Source organism: Betta splendens, chromosome 12 (genome assembly GCF_900634795.4).
Source record: "Betta splendens chromosome 12, fBetSpl5.4, whole genome shotgun sequence".
In the NCBI taxonomy this organism is placed as follows: domain Eukaryota; kingdom Metazoa; phylum Chordata; class Actinopteri; order Anabantiformes; family Osphronemidae; genus Betta; species Betta splendens.
The window spans coordinates 8,082,777-8,106,087 of record NC_040892.2 but is presented as its reverse complement, the minus strand read 5'-3'; the positions used below and the strand labels follow the sequence as shown (position 1 = coordinate 8,106,087).

Here is a 23,311-nt window from a genome sequence, read left to right as displayed (position 1 = left end):
GAAGCCGGTGCCACAGCAGGAGGCAATAAGACAGAAATACAGCTCAGATTTTTAATTTACTATGAATGTATATAGAGTTAGATTTTTTTACATATAGGCACTGATTTCTTGCAAAACTACTTTCATAATATGTTTATGCCCTTACACAAAACCTCACAGTCTGCTCTTGATGTGAAATTAATGTGTATATTTGTGATTCAGACTGGTCATTGTCACCATGATATTAATATAATTAAATGATACTATGCATTCTTACCTTTGCAATTTTCAATCTACAGTATAAAACAGAATATGAAGTCAATGTGGGAACGTTTGCAGACCTGCACTTATACTAATACTTATATATAATACTTTAATTTGAGTGTTATGCTTGTGACTCCATTGGTCCAGTTTTGAAAAAGCGTTACAAAAAACATTAAATGTAAATAAGTTCAACATCCTAAACGCAGGAGTGTGGCTCATATTGGGTCGTTTGGATTCAGTTTGCAGTAGAATCACTGCCACCCTCAGTTCCCAGGAGGACGTGTTGCCTATCAACTGTTCGTCCCCGGGGGAGGGGGAGGAGGGGTGAGGGGGGGGGGGCTGCCTCCCTGCTGGATTGCCTCCCAGCTCGGGGTTGCATCATGCCTGGGAACTTTGCTCCAATGAGACACTCGCTTTGTGCTCTGTGGAGGGAGCGACGCGCGCGCAGGGCTGCCGCCGCCACGACGGGATTCAAACCCACGCATCCACGGCGATCACACGGACGGGATCACCTGCGGAGAGCAGCGCCGCGTCTTTACGCTGGATTTGCCCCCCCCGTGGACGTCGTGTACGCTGCTGCGGGCATCTGGGAGGGAGACAGAGGACGGGACCCTTGGAGCCGAAACAGCAACAATGGACTGCGTTTCCACGCGGAGCCCAGACTCGGAGCCGCGCCGCGCGCACGCGCGGGATTCGAGCGAGTCCGACGCGGTCCGCGTTTGCGTGTCGCGTTCTTAGACGGCGTTTACCGCGCAGCCGGAGCCCGCGATGCCCGCAAGGAACAGGTACAACCTGGTGGACGACGTGGCGGACTCCAGGGTGCCGCTGCACAACGAGGAGGCGTATCAGCACGGGATCCACTTCCAGGCGAAGGTGAACGCACGGCATTTCCCCGCGTCGCGTCGCGTCCCGTCGCGCGGCGCCGGAGCGGCAGGTGCAGGAGCTGCGGTTCATCGTGAAGTTTGAGCATGTGCCCAAACACACATGTCGTTCGATGGCGCAGTCGCAGTGTAGCCAGAAACACTTGTTTCATGTTTAGTGCGCCTCAGTTATTACGGGCTGCAGCTCCCAGATCAGTGAATTATTAACCTCCAGGGCTGCGGCTGGACCCCGTCCAAATCTGCGTCTCAGTCGCATTTTGGTGGTTGTCTTTATAAACTTGGTTTAAAAAGTGCAGAGTAAAGTGCATTACCAACAATCTCAATTAACTCAGACAACACATCCTTAGATTTTAGACGCTGAAACCAGAGATGTTTCACGTTGTGTGTTCAGACAGTTAATCAATGATCATAATATTTCCTGCCGATAGAATCATCGTTTCAAATGATTCAGTAACTTACGCCGCACGGGGTTAAAACGAGGTCAGATGTTCAGTCACATCTTCTATATCTTGTCATTGTGATGATGATGATGATGCCCCTTCCTCCTCCGTGTCTTTATTCCGCTGCGTGCTCTGTGCTGGGAGCAGGATCGCATCATTAACGCGTGGCATCATTCTTTGTGTGATTGTACAACATTGTACAACTTGCTTCAGCGAAAGAGAAACACTCATAACACTGACAAACAGATTATAGTCACAAATACAATATCACCAACAACTTATAGTAGTAGAAATAAAGGCAGCAACAATCAGCTTGAGTTTCTTAATTACACAGCTGCTAATTTAAATATATGCAGCTAATTAATATTGTAAATCATACTTTATACAACAAACCCTAAATCAGTAGCACTAGTTCCTTGGAGTATTGACTGTTGGTGCCCACTTTGTTTATTTATAGGCACACATGCTGCATAATCAATGCAGGTGTCTGTTACAGAAGTGATTTGATGTGTGCGTTTGTGTGCTGTGACTGTGAAAGCGTGACGCTGCAGCTCTGACTCCGATCTCCTCCTCGTGTGTGATTGTCTGCTGCAGTACGTGGGGAGTCTGGACGTGCCCCAGCCCAACAGTCGCATGGAGATCGTGGCAGCCATGAGGAGAATCAGGGTAAGGTGACACGCACACACACACACACACACACACACACACACACACACACACACACACACACACACACACACACACACACACACACACACTTGTCCTCAGGCCTGTGATTGCCCTCCTGATGGAAGACAGGAAGTGTTTTTACAATAGCAGAGTCCCGTCACAATAAAAGGGAGCAGGATTGGTTACTGGGTAGTAGATTGACCTTTGTGAATGTGTTTGTGAGCTGAAGGGCACGGTGTGCGTGGACACGACGGCTGAACCTCAGTCTGTTCTTTATTATTGCTGCAGTGTGAAGCTTGGAAGTGAGTTGCCTCATCACAGTCAGGCTCCAAATAATCAGTGATGGTGTGATTGTGAGGCTCCTCATCCGTGAGAAGCTGACCTTGGACAGAGACCCATGAGGTCGCGACCCGTTTGATCGTATGAGGAGGTTTGAACTTTTAGAACCGATGCACCTGCTGTTTCTGCCGCCTCCGGTTTTCGGGCTCCCGCCAAAGTAAAGGCTCGGCGCCGGCGCCAGCTGCTTGTTTTTCGGGGCAGCCCCTCCTGGTCCAAAGCCGAGCGCGTCGGAGGGCGTTTAGCAGCGCTTTCCAAGTCAGAAGTAATTAGCTTTGTGTGGGTGAGTATTGACTGGCCTTCCTGACTCCCTCTCGCGTCCGCCGCACAAAAAGCAGCGGCCTTGTCTTTAATTTAAAAGCGCCGCCCTTCAGGCAGGAGACTCTGCGGAGTCGAGTGTGATTAAAGGGAGTGAGCAAATGGACTGATGGACTCAGAGACCTGGTCCCGGTCCATGGCAGACAACGCGAGGAGCCGCGATCCCGCTGCTCAGTCGGCGCAGAGCAGCTCCACACACGCCACAAAGCGAAAGGACGTCATTTTGTGTCCCGTGGGACTTTTCAGCGCGGCCTCTGTGTCGAAGCCTCCCCCATTATGTCCGACTGGTCCGACTGCGCTCCATTCGGGGTGAGCGGTGGCATAGAAAGGAGCCGGGAGGCGTGCTGGTGCGCCCGCACGCGCCCGCGGATGCGTGCGCGCCCGCGCTCATAATGGGAGGTCCCGCCTGCGTTCTAACGAGCTCCTCCGCTGATTAACGAGGCCGACGGACAAAAGGCCGGCGTCGTGGGCCACAGCCCGCTGCTTCAGAGAGTCTGTGCACTGGAACGCCCTTGGAGAAACAAACAGGCCGTACTTACGGGGGCCTCTCTCTCTCGCTCTCTCGCTCGCTCGCTCTCTCTCCAGGCGATTCCCTCGTTTCCAACCTCCGCTGTTGTTTTCCTCCCATCCCCTCACTCTCCTCCTACCGAAATAGCCCTGTCTCCATTTAGCCCATCTCTGGCTATCTACTCAGTGCTGACAGGAATAGATTTTCAGGCTGAGGGCAGGCTACGCATGCTTTGCTTTGAATTTTGATCGGCTCTAATGGGATTTTAAGCCTCCCTCACATGTCCGTCAGGATGCTGCCTCCTTCCCGAGGCTGCCAAAAGTCTCCCCGGAAAATCCCAAGGCTCCATTTTCCCTGCATTTGTCCCAGTGTTTCTCTGGAACATTACGTGGGGGACATCACTTTCTCTTCACTTTGTGACAAAGAAGTAAACCTCACGTGCCCTCTGGTTCCCGTCGTTTAAGAGTCCACGGAGTCTGAGCTCAGTGGACCGTCGTGACTCAGATGTTTGGCTGCCGAGAGGGATGGAGTGAGAAAACATGCACTTCGGACCTTTTTAGAGTGAGCATCAAAGGTTGCACTCCTTTACTTTTACTTTGGACGCTGATCTTGTTTCTCTTCTTGCTCACACGACCACCTGTCACCCACTCATACGCTGAACCAGCGGCCCCTTGGTTCAGGATTTACAGTAACGTGATCACACACCTGTGCAATTCAGACTACAGCCCAAGTTTGGCTTTGGACCCAACAAAAGTTCTGTAACATCAGGTGCTGATATGGAGAGCAGGGCTTAAGTCCAGGGTGAGACAGCAGTGAACACCACTGGTCTTTGTGCACCTTCACTGGTTAATGTGGCCCAAGCTGTGATTAGGGAGGCATGACACATAATGGGCTGCATTGTTTTCACTTTGTATTCACGTTAGCCCGACGGCAGATGTAGCGGAGCATAGTAGGTGACCTATATGTGTCCTGGATTAGACGCAGCCTCAGCATTTACCCTTTGTTTAGTCAAACCCCGGGGAAAAGGAGGGGGTTCAGTCTTACTCTTAAATGGCAGTTTCAGAATAAAATGCCCCTTTGGATGAGGTCGATCGCTTCCTCAAAGCACAACGATGCGCAGTGGAAGTGCACAGCATCCGTGTTGGTTTTTTTTTTTGGGTGTGTGGGTGGTTAAATACACTAAAGAGACAGCAGGTCTTTGCTCACATGGATTAACAGGCAGGTGGTGAGTGGTTCCTGTCGCATGCATACAGAATCGCACAGGCTTCTGACCTCATCACTCGCCCCGAGGCGACGCCATGTCTCTCAGTTCGACAATTAGTCAAGTCGTACACACTCGGCTGTCCTTGTGCGCATGCAAAGCGAGCCCCGCCAGCCCACGCGGAGCCTGGAGCCGCGTTTGCCACTGTCCACACGCAAACCTGGCCCAGCGCTCTGCACTGTACTGGGCATTTACATTCACAACAGTAGGTTTATATTCTGATGGAAGGCTTCAGCGTCTGAGGCGACTACAGCGATGAATCAGCACCACACACACACACACACACACACACACACACACACACACACACACTCTCACTGCTCTACTTCTGCCTGGCAGGAGACCCAACAACACTCACAGGACTGGTGATGGCCAGTTTTCTACTACTAGTAGTACTACTAGTACTCTAACTACTACTAATTACCTCGGTTCATCTTTCTCTGTAACGATTTCAGTCAGTCTGTCATTTATGCGAAACATGATTTAAAAGCTACATTTCACCAGATCCTTGACTCATCCTCCCCCTTCCTGTGTAAAGGTGTCAGTTTTCTAAGTTGTGCTTCTCTCCCTCGAGCTTTCTTTCCTTCTTAGCATGAGTAGGCAGATAAACAGGCGCTATTGTATTATGCTATCATTCGCTGGATAATGATTGAGGAAAGTGCTGGAGGCTTTTGAGCTGCCTGATAGGCTGCCCTACTTCTAAATGTGATTTCCTGTGTGTGTGTGTGTGTGTGTGTGTGTGTGTGTGTGTGTGTGTGTGTGTGTGTGTGTGTGTGTGTGTGTGTGTGTGTGTGTGTGTGTGTGTGTGTGTGTGTGTGTGTGTCTGTGTGTGTGTGTGTGTGTGTCTATCCCACTTCTCTCATCTTGTTCCAGCGCGCTACATATAAAGCCTCAAGGTCTCCCTCGCTCTCCCGCTCTTATCGTTCAACCTCTCACCGCTTTACGATTCCCTCTTTGTTTCACGACCTCCATCTCGATTTCGTTGCGTCCTGAACCTCTCTCCTGCCTCCGTTCCTCATAGGCGTTGAAGAATTGTGTTTAATTGCTGCTGATGCCCTGAATGCCTCACCTTTTATTAGTTGTCAAGTCTTTTAGTGGCTGAGTTCATCATCTATTGCAGTTTTTTGTACTTTTGTTTCATATATGAATTGAATGTACAGACATTCATGGTCCCCAGAGGATCAAACTGGCCCATTGCTCCACTCTGGGGCTAAACTGGGAGGAATACTTGGGTTTTCATGTGTTTCAGTAATGTTTTGAAGACTTGTCAGTGGGACTGTGTTTTGTGCTCATGTCCGGCGACAGCGTGTTCGTTGTTCCGTCCTCCTAAAATCGGGTAAATGACGTGATGAAACCGCTGAGGATGTGTTGTCTGCTGTCTAAAGGACTCGGCTGACGCCACTGTCACTCAAATTAACTGCATCTCCATCTCACAGAGGACGATGTTCCTGCCCCTCAAAGTCAGTCCCAGCATTAATGTCTGACACCCAGTAGTTGTTAAAATCTAAACAAAGAGTCAAATATGTGTTTTCGTATCAAAGGGAGCCGAGCTTCGCTGTGTGATTATGTTAAGTCCTGTTTATATAACATGCTGCTCTGCAGTAAAAGTTTGAGAATGTGTTTTGCTGCTTTCATTGTTATCTTCGCTTGCATCAACCCATCAGGGCAGAAGCCCTGAATGGATAATGAGAGGAAACGGATTTTAATCATATGCGCTGGAGCATATTTTTGGAGCAGAATCTAAATTTCACAAACTCTGGTTTCTATCTTTTTATGTTGCCATGTGCTTATTTTGTATAACGGGCTCCCAGTTAGGTTTCAGTGTAATGCTGGCTTTGGACTGGTCACCACCAGTTACACCAACGGTGCTGGTGTGTGATTTCCAGTACCGGCTCGGCTCTGTTGCTCCAGCTAAAATGCAGACATTCAGACTCGTCTTGATGCGTTGAAATGTTTCATTAGAAATAGGAATGTTGACATGACTCATCTCGGTGGGACCTGCCTGTGGGGAACATCACAGAGATACAGTCATGCTGTTATTGAGCTGCAGGCTGCGTTTTCCAGATTATCCTTTGATAATACACTCAATTTATTGCAGCTGTTTGATTTTAATCAGCTGTGTCATTACAGCCTCAGTGAGGACCACCGACTGGAAAGGCTGAATTATCTGCTATGTACTGTATATTCAAATAAACCAATGCAGGTTTCTCTTAGATGGAACTTCATATTCCTTTAATAAGTGGGTGAGCACGTACAGATGGATGGAAACCTCCTGCTTTCGGACCTCACTGTTGTCTGACCCTCCCTCAGACCCCTGTTTAACCCACTCTCCAACGGGATGAATGAAAGCTCACACGCGCCTCACAAAGCCTCCGTGAAGGGCTTGTTTGGGCCGTGTTTACACCCGAGGGCACAGATGGCGCCCCTGATTCATGGACCGCTCCGAAACAGGGTTAAGACCCGTTTACTGTCCCCGGTTCCCTCCTATCGCCTGCAATACAGTGCGTCTACAAACGCTCGTGTATCTTGAATCAATGTCGGTGAATTGTTCCCATTGTGTAGAATGGGCATGAACTGGGCTCTCTCATTGGGGGTGTTTGTAGATCTGCGCTGAGGGGACCGCTCGTCCCTCTTAATCCCATAACTCTGACGGCTGCTGGGCTCCGTCCGTCGCGCTGGACGTCCTCTGGTTCCTGTGGTACCTTCTGCTCACTTTGGATTCATGCGAGTTATGAACCCCCCCCCCCCCGCCCGCTCAGCTTTCTCCTTTGTTTTCCCGTGCCGTGCGACTAACTCTGAGTAGCTGCTGTCAGCGCTCTGGGACTTGCTCTCCTTTCACGGGGCCTGTCAGCGAGTCACTCGGGCGTGGATCCGTTCTCGCCGCGCAGACGCAGGCACTCGAGGGGAGCCTGTCCGGGCCTGCACCGGAGCCTGGTGGTTCCTCCTGGGATCCAAAGGTGTGAGATGCCTCATCCGGCACCTCCTTCTCCTACCACGGGCAGCTTTTCGCCCTGACCTTCTTACTTCAGCACAATATGGACACATTTATTATTATCAATCAAGGCACGAACGGTGCTTTTTACAGCAGCTCAGTCTGTGCACAAACACACGTTTCCCTCCGTTTGCGATCTAGGCCAAGGTCGTCTGTGGAGACTGGAGGTAATTGCTGCCTCATGCTCGTTCCTGCTGACTAACGATGGGACGTGCCAGCTCACTCTGAGACAGTGCGTCCTTCCTGTTTGGCCACAAAGCTGCACTCGCTGTAGGACATTACGTAAATAAATGAAACGCTAATGGTTTTAATTTTCGTCCCCTGCTCTTATTTCCAAGTGTAAGAGTCTTTTTTTCACCTTATACGTTGGGCAGTTTCTCAGCTCAGTCCTTCCTAACAGTCGTCTCTTTGTAAACCAAAGTGGAGAAAAAGCCGTGAAAGTCCTTGGAACTCCCCAAATCCCGGGAATTGTAATGAAGCTGTTGCTAGGCTGCAATATATAGGGCCTTTTGTGGACTCCTGTATGGATTCAGTGCTTCTACGGGGAGCATCAGTGACCCACAATGCACCCCGCATTCCAGGGCTTTTCAAGATTGCTGAAGAGTGTGTGTGTGTGTGTGTGTGTGGGGGGGTGTTCCTGCGCTCTGAGCCTGTGATGTGCTTTGCAAAGGCAGATTCATGCTCATCCGTTCGCAGAACTGTGAGGTGTCCGATTTTCACAATCAGAATTTATTCTTCGCAAAGCCTTCAGACGTTCAAGCTTGTACCAAGCGTTCTTACAGGAACACTTGGCTGTCGGCTGCACTGAAGCCCAGGAACCAGGAGGCTCCGCGGACGGATGAGCTGCTTGTTCCTGGATTTGCGCCGCAGATTGTGTCAACAATAGCAGCAATTAACAAAATCTCCAACCGGTGGAAGCAGATGGTCGCGCACCCTGAATCCGCTTCTGTTGGAGGTTTCATCCAGTGCAAAACACCACCTTGCTTTATCTGCTCCGTTCATGTTACAAGCTTGTCTCGGCGAAATCTACGACACCGGGATCAAAAATTCAGATTTCTCCATTTCCTCCCTTCTTCACTCCACGTACACGACCACGGCTTGCACACGTCCAGGCTGAGAGGCTGAGACTAAGTGCTGTCGCCCTGCTTCAGGACGGAGCGTCGCTCTGTCTCTGATAAGGTTTTAGACAAATCTTTCGACGGAGCGCCTCAGAACTTAAAGCCCATGTTCTTTGCATGCTGTTCAGCCCATGTATTAGTCATACGCTTTATATTTCATGCATTATTCCTAAACCAGCTTCCTAAATATTTCAAACAGAAAAGTTTCAAATTTTGAAATTGCTCTGAAATATTTTAATGCTATGTTCAAAGGTTTTCTCCTGATCCTCTGAGGTTTCGGGGCCTTGAGGGGGTTTAGGGGTTTGTAAAAAGTTGTTTTTTAGTCTTGTGATGCTAGAAAAACCACAACAATGCGAGTACATTAAAAGTCTGAATAATTCAAAAGCACTTTGCACTTAAGCAAGGATGAAAATTTCATACTTTGGATAAGTTGTAAAATCCCATTTTGCTTGCCCAGAATGTTGGCTACTGTAAATAGTGAATTATGAAGGAGCTGTGTGTGTAAATGTTCAACACAAACGTACCGCAACTCATTTCAGGTGTGTATAGAGTTTGTTTAAGTTGCTGTATTATTTCCTGATGTATATTTGTAATGGTGGGTTTGTGAAACCATGCTGTCCTTTACCTGTGACCCATCATCAGCCAGGAACATCAGATGCCTGTAAATCATGTCTCAGTCAGCTCAAGGGGCAGTTTGCTTCATCTCATGTTCCCCAGATTGGGAAAAATGCAAAACCAAGCTGGTTTCGCTTTTTCACTCCTTTCATCTCCTGCTCGTTTAGCCGTCCCTCCTCTCGAAACCCAGTCAGTCCCGGCGGTGTGTTTTCTGCTCTCTCTAAACCTTTTCTCTGTTTAATCAGCTCTCTCAAGACTTAGTTCTGTATAATTAGAGGCCGAAATCCTTAATCACCATGGATCCAGGGCAGGGGGAGCATTTCAAATAGGCGCGAGCAGGGAATTGGCGTGAAGGAAAGTATGAAAATGTGGAAGTGACTGTGACACACATTAACGTGGGTCTGCACTGGCTCCTATGAGCCAACCTATCCCAGAATCACTCCCTGGTTTGCCCACAAGGCTCAGATACCTGTTCAAGACTCGTGTAGTTGGATTAAAAGGTCAACGTCTGCAGGAGGTCCTTACGTAACTTCAGGCTCTCACCCCCTTTTCTTCTATCTCCTCTCGTCTTCTCACCTCCCCTCCCGTCTCCGTTCCTCCTGTTTTTTCAGTCTTATCCCTGTCTTGTCTCCTTGCTGACATTTATTTGGTGCCTAAAATTTTAATTGTCTTCCTGTCGTCCTTTACTTATTCATTGGGATGGAAGCCATTCAAAGTTGCTGTAGCAGAGTTGGGTTTATTGGACTAGTCTTATCCTAAAATAATAATTGTTTATATATAAAACATTATTAAGCTTTTCTGTGTGTAGCCTTTTTAGACTGAATTTGGAAACGTCACCTGAGGGACATGCAGTCAGAGTAATTGGGGCTTCTGTCTCTGGCTGTTAAAAGGTGAGGTGGATCATGGGCGTTTTACCAAAGGTGAGCGTTTCTGATGAAGGATGGGGTGACGGCTGTTTTCCTTCAGCAGAGACCAAAACAGCTGAACATGAACCGGTCGCACGCGGCGAGAGACCAGGTCCCGCGCTGAAAAAAGGGGGCGAGCACCTGCACCTCGCGCCGACGGCTGAGGCCTGACAGTCGACCGTCGGCTCCGACGGCTGCTGCTAAAAAGAGTTGAACCCCGCTCGGCGTTTCAGCGTGACAGTGATTGGAGCCGACAGCGCGGACTCGCTCGGTTCCTCAGCACAGGCCCTGCCCGGCCGGCTGATGGGCTGGAAACGCGTTAGTCACTCAGTGCACACGCAGCTGTTGTGCACCACTCAGCAAACAGCGCAGACAAGCGCCCGTCCCGGCTTTATGCTTTCATTGAGCTGGTGTCGCTCCTGCGTTTGGTGCCTGCAGTGAATCAGTGGCCACGATCCTGCCGACCGCTCGTCCGTTCTCCAGCCCTGTTATACTTATCTTCACTTGGCTCAAATGCAAATATTCGGCAGCTTTTGTTATTGCTATTAAAGATGCAGACCTGTGACTTGCGCTGCTGATCGTGTTTCAACGCTGACAGACTGCTCCCACTTACTGCGCGCCCTCAGCCCTGTCAGGACACACTGTTCACTGTGCCGAGCGCCTGACGTGTGGCCGTTAGAGCACTTAACGCCGCTTCCATTAAACCCTTTTGACATCATCTGCAACCAAACACTTTTCATGTATTTATACTCTCCCCCCCCCCCTCATTTTCTAGTATGAATTCAAGGCCAAGAACATCAAGAAGAAGAAGGTCAGCATCGTTGTGTCTGTGGACGGAGTGAAGGTGATGATGAGGAAAAAACAGAAGGTAACTCACTAGTCACTCAGTAATATGTCAGTAATAATGCGCCAAGAACTTATTTCATGCTTTACCCTGATTTTACTCAGAGAAAAGAATGGACATGGGATGAAAACAGGATGCTAATCATGCACGACCCAATATACAGGTGAGTAACATCTGAATGGGGTCCTATTAACGTGCCGGGTCTGGACTCTGTAACAGGTTGGTTCTGTCACTGTACCCGGCCATATTGGTCACCGTCCAGAAGCACAGGTGACCGACCGTCTGTGGCATATGGTAAACGCAGTCACACTTCTGAACCAGCGTGATGAATAATGCATGGCTCCTGCTTGTAACTGGTCGAGCGCGTAATTCAAGATACCGTACGTCCGCGTGCGTTACCGAGGGAAATGCATTAGCGCCTCCACGTCCCGTCACCTGTCCTGTTAGCGGCGCCGCGGCGAGACGCGAGAAGCTGTCGGTCACCGGCACCAGCCAAGTCGGAGCAATTCGAGCGGAAAGCGTCAAAATAATCCGTCAGCTGCTGAGGAAGAATAAAATAAGAGCGGTGTTTTTTGGCTCAGAAATGGAGTTTTCAATGTACGATGCAGCTAAACATCCAACATCCATTTTGTGTGCGCGTAAGACACGCTACTGTGTGAGTGTGTGTGCGTTAATTATGTATATATCTGTGGGAGGATCGGGTTTGGCAAAGCCACTCCTCATGGAGGGAGGCGGTGGGTTCAATCATGGAGCTCTCCCTGTGGCGTCTCACTCTCACAGTAGATGGGCGTAATTTGTTTGCCTGGTTCCCAGTGGAGTCGTTTTATAGCGGTGGATGGAGATGGAGAGGCAGGTCAGACCTCAGCGCTGCCAAGTCACTGCAGACTGTGTGCATGCGGGTTTGCTTGCAACTAGACTAGACATGCATACGCGGAATTTGTTATTGTATGGATATTGTTGGACAAGAACCCAGTGAAAGAACGTGGCTCTCTTATTTGCATTTCAGGATTTTCTACGTCTCTCACGACTCCCAGGACCTGAAGATCTTCAGCTACATTGCAAGAGACGGCTCCAGCAACTCCTTCCGGTGTAACGTCTTCAAATCGAAAAAGAAGGTACGTAGACCGGTGCTGCCCTTTGTTTACTGTGACTGTGTTCAGCGTTCTGCTCTCTTATCTTTCATTCAGCAATTAATTTCCTGATTTTTGTCAACGCGGTTAATCGAGTTTGGCTTTAAGTTTGATCTCTGCCTCAATTTCCGGTGGCTTAGTTAATATCCTCCTCCTCAGCCCCTCACAGAATACAGAACACATGCACTCCAGAGCAGCACCACCACAGAACCTGTTGTCAACAATGGTTTTACTCTCCCGTCATGTCGAGTAGCAGGAGCCGATGAGTGACATCACCTGTTCTGTTCTGCCCCAGACGCTGACCTTTTGACCCCTACCTCTCTTCCTGTCAGACACAGGCCATGCGCATTGTGCGGACGGTGGGTCAGGCCTTTGAGGTGTGCCATAAGCTCAGTCTGCAGCACGCGGAGCAGGAGGCCGACGGACGGGCGGACGGAGAGAGCGACAAGTCCACGGAGGAGCCCGGCAGTAAAGGTGAGGGTCCCGTCTCCATTCAAAGACACCCCCCAGATTCTTTTCTGTGGGCGATGCCCTACTACTGCACGGATCCCTCCGCAGGTTGTACACCGTCCAGAACCGATGGAGGGGCCGAGGATGAGGAGAGCAGACGAGGAGGAGGACAAGGAGAAGACGCTCCCACCGGAGCATCGCTGTGCGAAAAGGCCGTCAGTGAGATCCTGCAGAGTCTGGCTGAACTGAACGTGGTCAAACCCGGACAGACCGTCATAGTAAGACACTGCGAGCACACACGCAGCACCCGGGTTCAGTGTGCAGGGGTTCTGTAGTAGAGGCAACAACCAGGACTGGGAAAGGTCAATTCACTAATTTCCCGAACTGGAAAAGGAAGATGAAAATTATTTACTCACTGTGGTCAAACTAATGAAAATCACCACACTAATATTACATGTTATTTCCCCAGTGGCTGCAGGCTGTGAAGGTTCCCCTAAAATAGCATCTGATGACACGTATCTTTGTGTCTGTGCCGCTGCAGCAGAGGCTCTGCTCTCTTGATCCACTGCTTTGGCCTTAGTGGCGTTTTGATGCATGATGATGTTTGAAGCACCACCAGACACAGATCACAGGTGACGCAGGGATGAAACGACCCGGTCAAAACACAACATCTCGCTCCCCTGTGGTCGTCTACTGTATAGTGTTTGAATCCCACAGTAAGATAAGACGCCGAATTTTTCTCCGCTACAATTTAGAGAGTGACAGGTTCAAAGGATGCAAACGTAAAAGCTCGAGTGTGTCATGTTCCTTTGGATTTGTCACCAGAGCAAGTGTGTTAGACACAGCTGTTATCATGCTGAGAGAGCGAGAGAGAGAGAGAGAGAGAGAGTTGGAGCGGGGAACCTGGAAATGTGTGCTGGCTGGGAAAGAGGGACACCTAATCCCAAAAACCCACTCTGTTCCCTTTGATATCGGAGAAACACCAACCTAATCCCATGAGGGGTTCACGAGCATCTGCTCTAAGGAGATAAGGGAGAAGAGCGAGCGAGGAGGAAAGGGAGACGGCATGAAGGAGATAAAGGGAGGAATAATGAAATATCAGGGAAACCGCAGGGAGACCGGGTAGAAGACCCACGCCGCACTAAATGCTTAATGCTCTGCTGCTTAGAGATCATCACAAACACCTCACACACTATCTGATGCTTAGAATAGAAAAACAACAAGTCTGGAGGATTTTATCTGCTTATTAGACTAACTTTATAGAAATGTCAATGACAAATACTTGAAGCCTGAGGTGATCTGTGTATCTCACTCTGTTAATTCTGAAAATGATATCAAATCAGTTTTGTTGAATTCCATGATATAAAACCAGCACCTGACTGTAAATTGACCTGTTGTGAACGTACTCCGCCTCTGGATGGGATGACGGATGGAAGGATATGGGAACATTTTAAATATTGTATTTTTTAACATCCATACGTTTACAACTCCGTTTCACTATTAACCCTGTTTTTATTCAGTGTGAGTTTACATACATGCATCTACCACGTTACGTTTTAAACACATTCATTGTTTTAACGCCACTTTTTAAATGCCAGAAACGGAGCCCTCCTAAAACTTAGTGTGGAATTTATGACGCTAAGCACAAACATTGCATTTTTCAAAATCATCTGTTATCTTGTTGACCATCGAGTGAGCCACTCCGCCCCCTGGTGGCAGATTGGTGGAATTACATCCACAATGTAGAACGTTATTTTGGATGATACTGTTGATGATACAGTGTCAGACTTTTAAATACTTTCTGCCTAAAGGCATCTACAAACAATAGGCATCTATTGAGTCCAATATGTTTTTTTTCCCTTAGGACTTAAACCAGAGGTCCCTCTTCACCGTGACATCACAGGGTGTCACTCCCAGCAGCCCTTGCTCCTCGGCTCTCACCCCGCTGGCGTCGCAGCACTACCTCCAGCTCCTCCAGCAGCAGCTGCAGCAGCAGCAGCAGCACACGCAGGTGGCCATCGCTCAGGTGAGAAGCAGACGGACAGCGATGCATTATGACAATCAGAGCCCGAGTCAAACCAAATTAAAGCAAATGTGATAGTGGTGGCACAGCAATCAGGGAAAAACACAAGACAAAACAGCATGGCATCAACCATCATTGGGTTTGGTGCGTTCAAGGACAGGGCAGAGTGTAGGTCATATGACAGTCCTTTACATACACAACCATATTAACTTCCAGGGATGTTCAGCCTTTGTTTCATGTTATAGTCCTCGGAACCCAGATTGATCAGCCACAAGAGGGCAGCACAAGCACAGCAATAGAACATCTGTGCAGCAGTGAATCAAAGCATCTTGTAACGGTTGGAGATGAATAAAGCCTTTCGTTTAACACAGTGTCTGCAACTTAAATGCGTTTTACTTAAGTATTTTCATCGATCTAATGAAAACAGCTTCTTTCATGATAATGAACAGCTTTCCATCATTAGTGACACTGAGTTTCAGTGTGATCTGTGCATAAATAAAACTTGAATGTGACGCCTTGCTACTGCAGGTGCAGCTGCTGAAGGATCAGATGGCAGCGGAGGCCGCCGCTCGTATGGAGGCGCAGGCCCGCGTGCACCAGCTGCTGCTCCAGAACCGGGACCTGCTGCAGCACCTGGCCCTGCTCGTGCAGCAGCTGAAGGAGCTGGAGGCTCGCTCCCCGAAAGCGGCCAACAGACACAGTGAGTGCCTGTCGCTGAGCAGCGGGTTCAGTGTTGTGCAAATGTATTAAAGGGAATTAGCTTTGCAGTATGTGATCATGAAGCAAAGTGGCAAAAATTAAATTGCATGAAGTGGTTTATGATTTGAAATGTGCCCTTCGTCAAGTTTACACTGTTACACACAAAGCTCTGATTATAATCTGCTCTGGTTTGATCCTAATTGACTAATTGTTCAAGTTGAAGTGTACTAATGTGACATTACAGCAATCAATGGAAACAAAAATCACCAACTCAGCTTGTGGGTAGCTTCACCTCATCTACTGGCTCTTGTAGTGTTTTGCCTTCTGTGCCGTGCGTTCCAGGCGCGCCGCTGCCGTGCAGCCCAGTTCCCACGTCGGCAAAGTCCCTGTCTCTGAACCTGAAGAACCACTACAGCCAGGCCCTGGAGCAGCTCATCACCTCCACGTCCCTGTGGCAGAGCCAGAGCTCGCAGCTGGACCGCGCCGAGGCCTACCTCAACCTGCTCAACCTGGAGGCGCCGGCCAACGGGGACCTGGACCCGTTCGGACGGGCCGACGGGTCGGCGGGCGGCGCCGGGAGCTCCTGCGGCGAGGTCGTCCCGTTCACGCTGAGAAACGCGGCCAGCGTGGATGAAAAGTAAGACACACGCATCGTGACAGTGGGGTGAACTATTATATCACAAACCAGGCAGGTTGAAGCTGCAGCGGCCACGTTCTTTGCTATTTAAGGCCAAACTGAACATTGTCCAGCTCCTTCCTTGACGTGCAAACACAGCGTTAATGTGGCGCCGGTCAGTTTGGGTTCGAGGTTGCCAGGCTACGCGGCGACACGCGCAGCCTGTCGCTTTTAGCGTTATTAGCGGAGAACAGCGCGCCTCAGCAGAAACGGCCTCCAGCTAATGAAATTGTGCCTGTAATCAGGGGATTACAGCGCGCGGGGGGGGGGGGGGGGGGGGGGGCGGCTGGAGGCGAGGCGCACAAAGGAGGCGTTCAGGGTTCCGGTTGGGAAGTGGGAATCCGAGAAGACGAGAGAACGGGAGTCCGTCGACTTTAAATCCGCTGTGGTGTTTTCCCCCTCGCGCTTCCTCCATTTGGAGGCAGCCGAGACAGTGAATGGAGCAATTTGCGTCGGAAAAACGTGTGATGAATGTGCTCCGCTTGTCAGGGATGTTTGAGATTCTATTTCTGGCCTTTTCTTTACAGTACTTGATGGCTGAACACACACAAGGCCTGGATGGTATAGAGTATAGAGCATGTAATTAGTTTTAATGAGCTTTTAATCTGCGTAAAGCCATCAAACGCCGGCCGATAGCAAGAAAACATGAAAACAACAGCAGCTCAGTCGTAATGAACTTAACCTGAAAAGATCGCGTTGATGAAATGACTCCTTGATGGTCCGTGTGTATGTGTGCGTTTGTCAGTGTGCATTCATTTCTGGGAGCGAGCGTGTGGGTGTTTTCCCTGTGTTTGTAATTATGTAAGCGCCGCCGTCTTTGCATCCTCACCGCTGTTCTCCTTCGTCCCAACGCACCGTCTCCTCTTTGTCTCAGGACCTTTTGACGCGGTTGCTGTAAAACACGCCGCCGGGGCATCGAACGCCTTTTCCCTGGACCTCCCTCCATCTTGTTTGCATCCTCTCCTCTTTATGAAAAGACGTAATGACGGTCGTGTGCACAAATGCAGCATAAGTATAATGAAAAGTCAGGTGGGGCTGCACAAACAAGGCTCACACTGATCATGCGTTTCCATGCAGGATAACATGACGAAATGGAAAGTGGTGCTTCGACATCAGACCTCTTTGTTACTCACGGTGCAGCGGGCTGCAGATATTATTACATCCATTTGCTTGTGTTTTCAGTGTTTGCAGCCTGACTTCAGGCTCTGCCCACCGACAGATGCTCCTCCGTCGTCCTGTCTATTTCCCCTCGGCTGACCTTCCCTCCGGCTCCTGCTCGGCCGGAGTGATGGAATGCGCTCGCCTCACCTTATTAGCAGCGCTTCGGCTTTAAATCACGCCGGCGCTGTCGGAGCCGCGAGTGGGACAGTACTGTATGTTGAACACTATAGGCGGCCATGCAGTGAGTCACGCTTTATACAACGACCAGGAAAACCAAAACACCCTTAAAGCAGGAGGCAGCGGCTCAGTGTTGGGCAACTGTGTGAACGAAAGTAACTATAACAGCGTTTTGAGCCATCATCAACTACATTTGAGCCATACTAATGTATAATAATGTTATAAATACCATTGGATACTCTCAGATTCATCCTCTGGGAACCATGAATACAAAGTGGGCAGCGAACCCGTAGGATGCCAGAACAAACGTGTGGAGCCGTTTACTATATGAGCTTCCGACCATTATGCTCAGTGAGTCATGTTTTCCTGCGGCGTGGCAGACGCCGCTCGCTCTCTCCGACAGTATCGCATGTTGCATAATCCCATTCCGGGCCTATCTGCTGATCTTCCCTTCCGCTCCGTACATGTTTTGCTTGCGCGTTCTTCCTCTTCATCACCAGCCTCGTCGCTCGGTAATTCGATTGTGCGATGCGATGGCGGCCGTAATGGCTAGCGTTTACAGGCGCTGGGCTCAATGGGTTCTGTCAGCTGGATGCGCTGCGAGGAACGAGGGTTGGTGGTTTGACGTCGGGCTGAGCTGGAAGCCTCTCGGCTCCAACGTTGGGGAGGGGGGGGGGGTCTCTCATCTCCCACCAATAAAGTTGAGCTGCTTTAATTTGGAAGTTTGGCAGACGCTCTGCAGACTTCTTCCGTTCATCCACCTACATGCTTAAAGACTCCACACAGACATCCCACGCACGCTCAGATGCTTTTACATCCTCGACATCGAGATGCTTTTACAAAAACCCCTCTTAAAAGTTGAACCTGTCTGTCTGTCTGTCTGTCTGTCTGTCTGTCTGTCTGTCTGTCTGTCTGTCTGTCTGTCTGTCTCCTCCACTGGTTGATGGTCAGAGCTCCAACTGGTTCTTGGTATTTCTCCTACTGGATTCCCTGCTTCCTGTTTTACTGAGCAGCGGAGTCAATGAGCGCACGGAGCTAATGAGTCACGTGTGCCGTCGACGCCGTGGGGGGTTCCTGTAGACATCTAAAACACCTCTGATGCTCTGCTCTCTATATTTAGTCATATTTAGCATTTAACAAGCATAACATCACCGAGTCTCTGCAGCACACGCATCACATGAATGTTTTCTATTAGCGGTGCATGTTCTTACTAACTAATGAGTCACATTCTACTATTAGTAATATTCCAAAGGCAAGATACAGTTAGATTTATACTTCACATCTATATATAGATACTGTTTGATATACGATGCTATTAAATCAGCATCCGCATCTTGACCAGATCAAGCATCAAAGGATAGTAAAGGTTGATGTTGGCATCTAGTCGCTTTAAGTAGGTTTTGCAATAGGACCAAGTTTGTGAAGTGAAGGGGATGAATCTAAATGTTTTGCCTTCAGATCTGTCACTTATCTGGATTTTGGAGTTAAATGCTATTAAGTGTGTTGTTTTCAGGCAGAGACTTGAATGAGCCCAAACCACCGCCGCGGCCTTTGCCTCAGTCTAACTGTCGCCTCTTTTCTGGTACAGGTGCGAGGACCCGCTCCTGCTCTTCCTCTTCCTCCTCTAACCATGCCTCATTTTCCTCTCCGTCTGCTCGAGCCAGCAAACATCCACCCCCCCAGTACCATCCTGTCCCCATCTCTGTCCCTCTCATCGTCTGCCGCACCAGCCTGCCTCTCCCTGGGAGCCTGGGGAGCTCTCTGCCACTGCCCCTTCCTCCTCTCCTCCTCCTCCTCCTCCTCCTCCTCTCCTCCTCTCTGCCCCTTCTCCTCCCTCTATGTGAGTATGACTCATGACAACATGCATGAACGCGTGTCTGTGGCACTAGCATGGCACTAGCATGTGTCGGATGAGCGGCGTGGGCGCGAGCTGACGCGTGGGCGGGTCTCACCAGCGATTTCTCCGCTAATGACTGTATAATAGCCTCCATTTACTCGGGGGTGTGGATCTGCTGCTTCGTAACCACATTAGCATTAAGATAATCAGCGAGTCCCACATGTTTCATGCACGCTACGGCTGCTCGCGCTGGAATGGAGCGCTCGTTTTGACTCTTTCGCGTAGACAGAGGAGAAATGTTCTTGTCAAGATCTGGTATTTTCTCAGTGGAGGTTCAGCCTGAACTGTTACATTAAAGTGTCAAAGCGGAGGCAGCATGGGAGTAGAGTAACACCTCAGCGCTCCTGTCCTTCACTGCCTGTGTTTGGGTTCTATTTCTATGTGAATGTGTGTTACTGTCACGTGCATGTTTTGCCTTATCCAGTCCTAGTGCGTGAACTCACCACATTCCCAATGTAAAAACCCCATCATCAGACACTCACACATTATCAGCAGATTTCTACTATAAAAAGACTAGATCGAAAACGGATAAATCACCCAATAAATTTACCTGATGATTACTTTATTTAATAATAAAAAATAATGTATAATTTTATTATTTAATATTAAATTTATTATATGCTACAAACTCACAAACCTAATTTCAATGAAATAAGCTGGAAATTACCAGACCAGCATGAACAAAAGATTAAAAAAGGTTCAAAAAAGGATGATAGTTTAATGAGCAATCTAGCTTTAAAAGCAGCTTCTACAGTGTCACGTTTGATTTAAGTGCAAGTCTCTGCAAGTTTTGAAGCGCAGTGGTTCCGTAAGAAGCAGCAGCACGAACGCTATTGTAGGATTTAAGTGTTCAGATATTTTTTCCTAAACGTTAATGCCTCGCGTGTAAGCTGCTGCGATTGGTCCGACTTCAACAAGCTCCTAATGATCCACAGAGCTTATGTTTATGCTTGGAACAGCTTAGGCTGCACATTCAGTGTAATAACGTGCTCTGGATTTGACAAATCCCGAAGAAGAGGAGCAAAATTCCAGTCCGCGGCTTTTTGAGAAACATCCGGCTGAAAGGTATAAGAGTGGAATTAACTCTGGCAGGAGATTTAAAAGTTCTGCATGTAAGCAACTTAAAATCACAGTTTGGTCCTCACTATATAGTGCCACAAATTATTATATGAATGAATTACTGTGTTCAAATATAATAGACAGGAAGGGGAGAAAAAAAAGACTAAAAGGAAAGAAGCTGCGGAATTGAAATTCATGGGCGGTCGGCCGGACGGAGCGAGATGAATGGAGAGACAGGGGCGAAGTAATAAAAGGAGAAGGAGCCAAATGGAAAAGAAGCAACACGCGAGCGGGAGATAGAGCAGCGAGGCGCAGAGGGGAATCACTGTGACAGAAAGGACCGGTGCTGAGTCACGGTTATGATAATGAGGGCAGGGAGGTGGACGGAGCGCTGCTTGATCCCCATTCAAATCCACCTCCACCGCTCACAAACGCAACAAACACAGGAGCAAAACGCTCCCTTTAATAATCGGGTTCACAGATGATGGTGGAGGTTCTGCCTGTGGAGCCGCATCTCTGAAGACGCAGCACGTGCTGGTGAGATGCTGCGTCACCGGTCCTCATAGAACCTCACCTAGGCCTCACTGCTGAGACCACAGGCTCAAAGACGAAATTAGCAGCTATAGTCATGTGAAGGATTCTGGGCTTGTTAGCAGGTTTGTTAGGATCCATTTTCCAGGACAATGACTGTGTGTGTGTGTGTGTGTGTGTGTGTGTGTGTGTGTGTGTGTGTGTGTGTGTGTGTGTGTGTGTGTGTGTGTGTGTGTGTGTGTGTGTGTGTGTGTGTGTGTGTGTGTGTGTGTGTGTGTGTGTGGCTCATCGGGGCTTTGTTGTGCTTCTATCTTGGATGCTATTTCTGACGTGTGTGTGTGTGTGTGTGTGTGTGTGTGTGTGTGTGTGTGTGTGTGTGTGTGTGTGTGTGTGTGTGTGTGTGTGTGTGTGTGTGTGTGTGTGTGTTTGAGGAGGGAAGCGCCTGCAGCACTTTGCTTTTCTTTGTCTCTTTCTTTCCCCGTCCCCTTGCTTTCTCTGCCGTGGAGCTGTGGGATGTTGATAAGTCCTCAGACAGCGGAAACAACAGGGAGCCAGAGGGAAAGCGGGAGTTCGTGTTTTGTGTAGCAGCGCAGCTTACATTAGTGTGTTCAGGTTAATGGGGTATAATGTGACTGATGAAGAGGAAAACTGGCTGGAGGCTCATTCTCTTTTACTCTCTTCTTGGTGCAGACAACCGTTAGAGTAATGAAATCCATGGATGTTTCTCATGCTGTTCTAAACGCTCCCCCTTCTCTTTATCTGCAGGTGCAAACACATGATTCCCCGACTGGATCCTCCTCCACCGTCCCTGAACCGCAAGCGCGCCAGCAGGACCCTGTCCCCGGGCTCCGACGCCCTGGCGCCGGCCACGCCCGGGGACCCGGCGGGCCCCGAGGCGGCGCCCAGCCGCAGCAGCAGCCTCTCCTTCCCGGACGTCACCCCCGGCTCCGTGTCCTCCGCCGACTTCCACTCGCTCAGCAACGGCGAGAGCAGCTCGTGCTCGGCCAGCGAGGACTCGGGCGTGCGCTCCGAGACCAAGTCGCTGCTGCTGTCGCCGCTGCGCGACGACGACGACGACCCCTTCGGGGACCGCGGGACGTTCCTGACGGCCTCCAGCGGCCGCGCCAGTCCGCTGGAGGACCGAGGCGAGGCCGCGCTCTCGCCCCCGGAGCCGCTCGTCCTTCCGCTGCCGGACATGTGCGACCACCCGCTGCCCTTCTCGTCCCCCGTGAACGATACCTGTCTTCACATCAGCTTCTCTGAGGATGAGCTGCTGGAGAGCGGCCAAGAAGACACTAATGTCCCCCAGTGGAGTCAGGCCTGAGCTGATGGTCCCCCGGAGGCCTCTCCCTGTGCTTTCCAATTAACTATAAATGCAATACTTACCGTCAGACCCTCCTATGTTTGCACTGGGCTCCATTTCGGGACCTTTAATTTTTCCGGCCACTTGTGACACAGTTTAGACATAGTTGATGAAAAATAATATTGTATAAATTATTAGCCGATAGACATATTTAGTATTTTTGTAATGAAATGAATGCTCGGGTTCACTTGTTAGTGTCTAGAATGTTGAGCAGAGTCCATGTAGCAACTGATGCACTGTCAAACTTAGACATTTATTGTAGAGTTCAGAGCCAATGAGGGAACACGTTTTATTTTTGCTAGTAGTCGTCATCAAATCCTAATTTTATATGATAGCGCTTTGTTGTGTCGCGGACGGTTGTGGAAGTGCTGTTTTCTGCATGATGTTGGGAGGAGCCTTGTCTTCTGGGAAGCGACGGGGGGGAAAGAAAGGAACAAGTAAAGTCATTAAAGGGACAGAGGCTAGAAACGAGTGTAGGTTTAGTTTTAGTGCACACGTCCTCGTGTGATCAGAGTCGACGGCTTTAGAGCGTTTCGTCCTACTTGTATTTTGGTTTTGTCAGAACTAAGAGGTGCAGAAAGGTTTTGTGAAATAATATAGAGGGTTTTATGCTCGTAACAAGGTGTCAAAATCAAGTTAAGGCAGTTTTTTCTACTACTTAATATGTGCAGTAGTAACTTCAGTACCGGAAAAGGATGATGTTAGGAAGAACTAACAGCAGATTGAATAAAATTTAAACAAAAAAACATACCTATGTTGAAACAACGTAGCATAGTAATATAATAATAAAGGCATTCTTAATAATAACCTGTAAGCAGGTATAATTGATAAATGCAGGCGAGAGAGCGAGAAAGCAGCCGAGGTATGAGAAGAGGGGGGGGGTCACGGTGCAGCTGTGAAACGCCTGCAGACGGCCTGAAGTGAGGCTTTTCCCAACATCACGTGGCAGCAAATTCACAGGAAGTGAAATGCATAATAAAGTATAGTAGAAGAAGAACTTGCCCTTAGTTATTTT

General features: G+C 49.2%; 1 protein-coding gene across 2 annotated transcripts; it reads left to right on the top strand.

Moving 5' to 3' along the window:
- Nucleotides 1-600: 600 nt before the first annotated feature.
- On the top strand, nucleotides 601-23,293 carry si:dkey-34e4.1 (carboxyl-terminal PDZ ligand of neuronal nitric oxide synthase protein). 2 transcript variants are annotated; one of them, XM_029169394.3, is made up of 11 exons: nucleotides 601-1,116; nucleotides 2,159-2,230; nucleotides 11,062-11,154; nucleotides 11,235-11,293; nucleotides 12,137-12,245; nucleotides 12,593-12,734; nucleotides 12,819-12,988; nucleotides 14,575-14,736; nucleotides 15,262-15,433; nucleotides 15,775-16,069; nucleotides 19,035-19,264. In XM_029169394.3, the coding sequence occupies exons 1-11, from the start codon at nucleotides 1,012-1,014 to the stop codon at nucleotides 19,072-19,074; spliced, it is 1,419 nt and encodes a 472-aa protein (XP_029025227.1). In that variant the 5' UTR covers nucleotides 601-1,011; the 3' UTR covers nucleotides 19,075-19,264. The 2 variants fall into 2 exon arrangements, with proteins under 2 accessions (XP_029025227.1, XP_029025225.1); XM_029169392.3 differs by lacking the exon at nucleotides 19,035-19,264 and adding an exon at nucleotides 21,699-23,293 and having other exon boundaries at nucleotides 602-1,116.
- Nucleotides 23,294-23,311: the final 18 nt, after the last annotated feature.

Bases quoted from the DNA above. Each gene is read 5' to 3' on its own strand.
- si:dkey-34e4.1 (XM_029169392.3), top strand. From the start codon at position 1,012: ATGCCCGCAAGGAACAGGTACAACCTGGTGGACGACGTGGCGGACTCC. The intron at 11,294-12,136 runs GTGAGTAACATC...TTTGCATTTCAG, and splicing joins ATGCACGACCCAATATACAG to GATTTTCTACGTCTCTCACG. The intron at 14,737-15,261 runs GTGAGAAGCAGA...TTGCTACTGCAG, and splicing joins CGCAGGTGGCCATCGCTCAG to GTGCAGCTGCTGAAGGATCA.